This window comes from Salvelinus sp. IW2-2015, linkage group LG12, assembly GCF_002910315.2.
Source record: "Salvelinus sp. IW2-2015 linkage group LG12, ASM291031v2, whole genome shotgun sequence".
Classification (NCBI taxonomy): domain Eukaryota; kingdom Metazoa; phylum Chordata; class Actinopteri; order Salmoniformes; family Salmonidae; genus Salvelinus; species Salvelinus sp. IW2-2015.
The window spans coordinates 1,037,210-1,044,709 of record NC_036852.1 but is presented as its reverse complement, the minus strand read 5'-3'; the positions used below and the strand labels follow the sequence as shown (position 1 = coordinate 1,044,709).

Below are 7,500 nucleotides of genomic sequence, written 5' to 3'. Positions count from 1 at the left end.
CTCACTCCCTCTGCTCTGTCTTTCAACCTGAGGAACACGAGTGCACAGAGAGACAGGTGAGAGAGGGGAAGGAGTGAAAGGAGAGGATGAGAGGAGGAGCAAGTCAGAGGGAAGAAATGGAGGGTGTAGGGGATCGGAGGGTAGGGTCTATACTGATGCCCACTTGTTGTCTTTTTGTAGGGTACTGGAACATCATAGTGCACGGTAGGAAGCACTCGTATCGCCTCTACAAAGATGCTGAATGAGCTCTGAGATGGATAGCAGCCATACAGGCAGTGATAGACAGCAAGACACCCATAGAAAACACCGACACTACAGCTCATCAGAGATATCAAGGACAGGCAGTCTGAACCCTGAGGCGGTGGAGCAGACCTACAGGAGGAATCCCATCCTCAGATACACTCAGCACCCTCTTACACTCCCCCTACTGCCACTACCTTACGGAGAAGTCAGTAAGTAGAGTGGACCTGTCACTTCCTGGTAATCCTCCTTGTACTGTCACTTCCTGGTAATCCTCCTGATACTGTCACTGACTTGAACATGAATGGATTTGACGATAACTTTTCTTTCTTCTTCTCCCCCCCTCTCTCCTTCCTTTCTCTCTCTCCTTCCCTCCATCCTTCCTCTCCTCTCCTCCCCTCCTTTATTCCCCCCCCCCCCATCCCCTTCCCTCCCCTCTCTTCCTCCCAGTCCAGAGACAGCAGGGCTATGCCAGTCTTCAGGATGAAGCGATCCGAGTGTTTAACTCTCTTCAGGAGATGGAGACTCTGGCAGACCCTGTTCCTATCATACGGGGGGTACTGCAGACCTGTCAGGACCTGAGACCTCTCCGAGACGAGGTACACACACATGGGCACACACATCATATGAGCACATACTCTTAGAAAAAAAGGTGCTATCGAGAACCTTAAAGGGTTCTTCGGGTGTCCCCATAGTAGAACCCTTTGAAGAACCCTTTTTGGTTCCAGGTAGAACCCTTTCCACATGGAATCCAAAATGGTTCTACCTGGAACCAAAAAGGGTTATCTTATGGGGACAGCTGAAGAACGCTTTTGAAACCCTCTTTTCTAAGATTGTATACTTGTGCACATACAGGCACACACACACATACACACACACACACACACATACACACATACACAGGCGCATACGCATACAAACACTCTCCTACTCAATGACTGTCTTTACCGCTCTCACCAGGTATACTGTCAGGTGATCAAGCAGACCAATCACGTGCCTCAGCCCAATCAGCCCAATCAGCGGGCTCATTGGCACCTCCTCAAGAGAGAGAATGTTTAAAGGCACAGTCTAATTGTGTATTGTAAACGTTCTGACTCCCATGGAATTGTCGATTACAGTGGAATTATATAGAGTCGAAATCAATCTGTCTGTAAACAATTGTTTGGAAAACTACTCTAGTGTTCTCACCAAAGTAGATGTCCTATACGTTTGCAACTATAGTTTGTTAACAAGGGAAATTTGTGGAGTGGTTGAAAAAACGAGTTCTAAATGAATCCAACCGACTTTCGACTGTAATATAATAGATTGTGTACAACTAACTGTGTCCAGTACGTATAGAGTGAGTGATGATGGTGTTAGTGTGGTATATTGCTGTATATGATAGATAGATAGATAGATAGATAGATAGATAGATAGATAGTAAGATGAGATAGATAGTATAGAGTTAGATAGATTAGAGTAGATAGAATTAGATAGATTAGATATGATAGATAGATAGATAGATAGATAGATAGGATAGATAGATAATAGATAGAATAGATAGATAGGATAGATAGATAGATAGATAGATATGATAGATAGATAGATTAGATAGATAGATAGATAGATAGATAGATAGTTGAGGTAATAGTAATTTTGGTGTTGGTCCAGTACATAGAGAGTGTGATGAGCATGATTGGGCGTTGTTTGGACACAGATGAGGAGGTACACAACGGCAGGGTCACTCTTTCTGCAATGGAAGGACTCTCGTACTTCGCATAGCTACCTCTACATGAGAGGGTGAGTACAAACCGCACAAACCACCAACAACACGATACAACAACACACAACACAGCATACACAGCACTTACACACAGCCGCATGTTTTCTCCCATCCTTTAGCTCGCATAAGAACTGCTCGTGTGGTTTTGTTTCGGCTGAGTTGTGTTTGGTCGTTGTGTGGTGTGTGTGTGGGTGTTTGGTGAGTGGCTGATGTGGTGTGGGTTAGTGACTGTTTATGTGTGTGTGTGTGCGTGTGTGTGTGTGTGTATGCCCTCTCAGCTGGTCTGTTGATTCCATGGGCCGGAGGCGGTGGAATGGTGTGTTGAGGATGAAGACTTCATGTGTGTTCCGCTCAACAGGAGTCCAGCTCAATCTGGCTGGCTCCATAAAGAGGGAGGAGGACTGTCCACTCTGTCCCCAGCGAGGTTGGGCGTGTGTGTCTGTTTTGTTTAGAGGGGGATTTAAGGGAGTGTTGTGGAGTGTGTGTGTGTGTGTGTGTGTGTTGGGTGTGTGGTGTGTTGGTGGTGTGGTTCGTGGTGTGTGTGTGTGTGGTGTGTGTGTGGTGTAGTGTGTGTGTGTGTGTGTGTGTGTGTGGTTGGGGGTGTGTTGTTTAACCCCTACACCTACCTCCCCCCTGCAGAAATGGAAGATGGCGATGGTGTTCTGAGGGAACCACACTGATGTACTTGACAACGACAGCGAGGAGAAAACGAAGGGAACCATCGACATCCGCGCGCGCCAGAGATAAGACTCTAAACCCACAACTGCATATGCTCTAGATCTTAAGCCCGATGTCCACAATGCAACTCGTTGACAAAGCAAAACCTATTCCTTTCCTCTCTGTTGCCTCGCAGAGAGATCGTGAAACAACCATGAAGAAGGAGAATGCGTTGAACGATGTCGTGAGACAGGATGAAGAGACGTAACCAGGTGTTTGCTGAGTCGCCAGAAGACGCCAGGTGTGGAGACACCAATGTTTGAACTTATGTATTTGGCCAGTCTCAATAACCAAACCTCAGTGAACCATAGGGATCAGATTCCACCTGTGGGGGTTTTCCTCACAGAGAAGGGAGGACATGATTGCAATGTAGATGAGACGGAGTAAATCAATTCTGATCTGAAATTGCCGGTCCATCTGCCTCGTTGGTCGTCGGCTCGTCTCCTCTTCTCGTGCCCTCTCCGCCTCTCTCTTCTCTAGTGGGTGGGTTTATAACCGTCTCAGTAAGGTTGCATGTGGTATACTGCCGAGCAGCGTCGATTGGACATGTCTCATAACAGGCCAACCCCAAGAACGCTGTGGCAGGTCTACACAGCTTCTAACCATGTTAATAGCACATGTTATAAGTACCCACAAGCATGTTATACACATGCCTGTCCATATATAACCAGAGTAGTCAGTCTGTTATTAGGGAACCTGGCGTGGGTACCTGATTGACTCAGGCCATGTTTGCCTCTGACACGCCAGACAGGTAGAACTAGTTACTTGTGGTTGACACATGGTGTTGGGATATAATGAGAATGTGTTCATGTATTCGGTATCTAACTGTGCTTTGTGTGAGTGTGTGTGTGTGTGTGTGTGTGTGTGTGTGTGTGTGTGTGTGTGTGTGTGTGTGTGGTGTGTGTGTGTGTGTGTGTGTGTGTGTGTGTGTGTGTGTGTGTGTGTGGTGTGTGTGTGTGTGTGTGTGTGTGGTGTGTGTGTGTTGTTGTGCTCCAGGCCCAACTCCTTTGTCATCATCACAGGCGAACCGTGTGATCCACTGTAAACACCGACACTCCAGAGGAGATGCACCACTGGATCAGCCTGCTGCAGAAACCTTAAAGGAGACGCCAAGATAGACGGACAGGAGTTCCTGGTTAGGGGGGGTAACACACACCACACAGAAGACACCACACAGAGGCACCAGAGAACACATAGCACATAGCCACACACGTGTGTGTCTGACTGAGTTGGAACATAGGTCTACTGTGCACCGTGTTAGTCTTCAGGTCTCAGACAATGTTACTCATACACACCCACACAACATGGTACACAACTCAACCACACATATTGTATGATGGCCCACAGTGATACCTTTGGCTCTCTCTCTCCTATCCCTCTCTCTCTCTCTATCTATCTCTCTCTCTGTATCATCTCTCCTCTCTCTCTCGCTTCTATCTCCTCTCTCTCATTCTCCTCTCTCTCTCTCTCTCCTTCTCTCTCCTCCTACCCCTAGGTTGGCTCCAAGAAGGGATGAAAGACAGGAAACTAAGAGAATGTTCTGAAGCTGAAGAAACGCTGGTTCGTGTTAAACCATAACTCCCTGGATTACTACCAAGACTCTGAGCGAAACTCCTCCAAGATGGGAACCCTCGTCCTCAACTCCCTCTGCTCTGTCTTTCAACCTGAGAAACGAGTGCACAGAGAGACAGGTGAGAGAGGGAAGGAGTGAAAGGAGAGGATGAAGGGAGGAGCAGTCAGAGGGAAGAAATGGAGGGTGTAGGGGATCGGGGGGTAGGTGCTATACTGATGCGCTTGTTGTCTTTTGTAGGGTACTGGAACATGTGTGCACGGTAGGGAAGCACTCGTATCGCCTCTACACCAAGATGCTGAATGAAGCTCTGAGATGGATAGCAGCCATACAGGCAGTGATAGACAGCAAGACACCCATAGAAACACCGACACTACAGCTCATCAGAGATATCAAGGACAGCAGTCTGAACCCTGAGGCGTGGAGCAGACCTACAGGAGGAATCCAAATCCTCAGATACACTCAGCACCCTCTACACTCCCCTTACTGCCACTACCCTACGGAGAAGTCAGTAAGTAGAGTGGACCTCATAGCTGCATCATACTGGTACTGTCACTTCTGGTAATCCTCCTTGTACTGTCACTTCCTGTAATCCTCCTGATACTGTCACTGACTTGAACATGAATGGATTTGACGATAACTTTTTCTTTCCTTCTCTCCCCTCCTCCCTCCTTTCCTCTCTCCCTCTCCCCCTCCATCCTTCCTCTCCCCCCTCCTTTCTCTCCCCTCCCCTCCTCTTCCCTCCAGTAGAGACAGCAGGGCTATGCCAGTCTTCAGGATGAAGCGATCCGAGTGTTTAACTCTCTTCAGGAGATGGAGACTCTGGCAGACCCTGTTCCTATTATAGGGGGGTACTCAGACCTGTCAGGACCTGAGACCTCTCCGAGACGAGGTACACAACCCATGGGCACATACACTCTTAGAAAAAAAGGTGCTATCAGAACCTTAAAGGGTTCTTCGGTGTTCCCATATAGAACCCTTTGAAGAACCTTTTTGGTTCCAGGTAGAACCCTTTCCACATGGAACCCAAATGGTTCTACCTGGAACCAAAAAGGGTTATCTTATGGGGACAGCTGAAGAACGCTTTTGAACCCTCTTTTCTAAGACTGTGCACATACAGGCACACACACACACACATACACTACACAGGCGCATACGCATACACTGTCTTTCCGCTCTCTCCAGGTATACTGTCAGGTGATCAAGCAGACCAATCACGTGCCTCAGCCCAATCAGCCCAATCAGCGGGCTCATTGGCACCTCCTCACCTGTATGAGCTGTACCTTCCTCCCAGCCGGACCATCCTCAGATACCTCGCTTCCACCTCAAAAGGTGTGTGATGTGTGAGTGTGTGAGTGTGTGTGTGTGTGTGTGTGGTGTGTGTGTGTGGTGTGTGTGTGTGTGTGTGTGTGTGTGTGTGTGCGTGTGGTGTGTGTGTGTGTGTGTGTGTGTGTTGTGTGTGTTGTGGTGTGTGGTGTGGTGTGTGGTGTGTGTGGTGTGGTGGGTGGTGTGTATCCCAGGTGTTAGTTTATAACGTTATTAAACTAACAGACAACTGGAAAAGCTCAAACCAAGTTTATTCACCTAATGGGTCAAACAGCTGAACAGACAAAGACATGTTCCACCAGAACAAGTAAATATACCACTTAGGTGAAGTCTCCTCCTTTCTCTAAACAGTACTTTTTGTTGCTAGGCAGGAAGTTAAGTGATGTGGGTAATAAACTGTTCCTTCTCCCTAATGTGACCCGACCTGACTCAGCCCACAATTCCTCCTAATCACAGCTTTCCACCCTTACAGGACCGCACCCATGTGATTGCATTTTCCTTTCTTAGTAACATTCCAAGCCCGTGCTCATATCCAACCTTTAACTGACCCCAACAATACTTCCGGTGTATCAAGTCTTTCAAATTACAACCCAACAACTGAAACTAGATTTGGCCCTTCTCCTTTCCATGGATACCTGATGTCAAACAATACATGTCTGACAGAAAAGGTTCTGCATTCCCTCCTCTCCCTCAGTACCATGAACAAGGATATTCATATTTCAACTTTAGAAGTCAGAACCATCCAGGTGTAGAGATTTTATTAGTGTGTGGTGTGTATTATTATGTGTGTGTGTATCATGACTGTCTCTGTGTGTGTTCTCCCAGGGTGCGAGAGCATTTCCAACACAGAGATTGAGCGTTATTCTGCTTTTATCAACGAGTCTCTGAAGAAGACCAAGACCAGGGACTTTATTCCGTCTCGGAGGAGATCGTGGCCCTACTGGTGAGGCAGGAGATGACAACTACAGTCTACTGCCATGGAGGAGGCTCCTGCAAGATCTCCATCAATTCACACACCACCGCTGGAGAGGTATACACACACACTGCCAGGACATAGGGTATACAAACATGCGCGGTGCCGAGACAAACACTGACTGTACAAAACATTAAGAACACCTGCTCTTTCCTTGACATTGAATGACCAGGTGAATCCAGGTGAAAGCTATGATCCTTCTTGATGTCACTGTTTAAATCCCTTCAATCAGTGTAGATGAAGGGGAGGAGAGGTTAAAGAAGGATTTTCAAGCCTTAAGACAATTGAGACATGGATTGTGTATGTGTGCCATTCAAGAGGTGAATGGGCAAGGAAAAAGATTTAAATGCCTTTGAACGGGGTATGGTAGTAGGTCCCAGGCGCACCGGTTTGTGTCAGAACTGCAACGCTGCTGGGTTTTTCACAACTGTGTGTGTGTGTGTGTGTGTAGGTTGTGGAGAAGTTGATCCGCGGCCTGGCCATGGAGGACAGTGGAATCTGTTCTCTCTGTTTGAGCACAACAAGGTGACGGACCGTGCTCTGGAGAGCAGGGTCATAGTGGTGACGTCCTCGCCAAGTTTGAGAGGTATAATGTGTGAGTGTGTGTGTGAGCGTGTGTGTGTATGTGTGTGTTGCTAACCCTATCTGTGTGTATTCTAGGCTGTCAGGGACTGAGGAGGATGAGGAGGAAGGACAGTGGAGACTCTATTTTAAACTTTACTGTTTCCTCGACATGGAGAGCATGCCTAAGGAGGGGGTGGAATTTGCCTTCATGTTTGAGCAGGTGAGTACACACAAGACACACACACACACACACACACACACACACACACACACACACACACACACACACACACACACACACACACACACACACACACACGACACACAGACACACAGACACACACAACT

General features: G+C 47.5%; 1 protein-coding gene and 1 pseudogene across 1 annotated transcript; both read left to right on the top strand.

Moving 5' to 3' along the window:
* The window catches only part of LOC111971053 (unconventional myosin-X-like), a 26,315-nt pseudogene that overhangs the window by 13,114 nt on the left and 5,701 nt on the right, over positions 1 to 7,500 (top strand).
* LOC139028468 (unconventional myosin-X-like) lies at positions 207 to 1,299 on the top strand. Its single transcript, XM_070445985.1, has 3 exons — positions 207 to 452; positions 691 to 839; positions 1,201 to 1,299. Exons 1-3 carry the CDS (start codon positions 242 to 244, stop codon positions 1,297 to 1,299), a joined length of 459 nt encoding a protein of 152 aa, XP_070302086.1. The 5' UTR covers positions 207 to 241.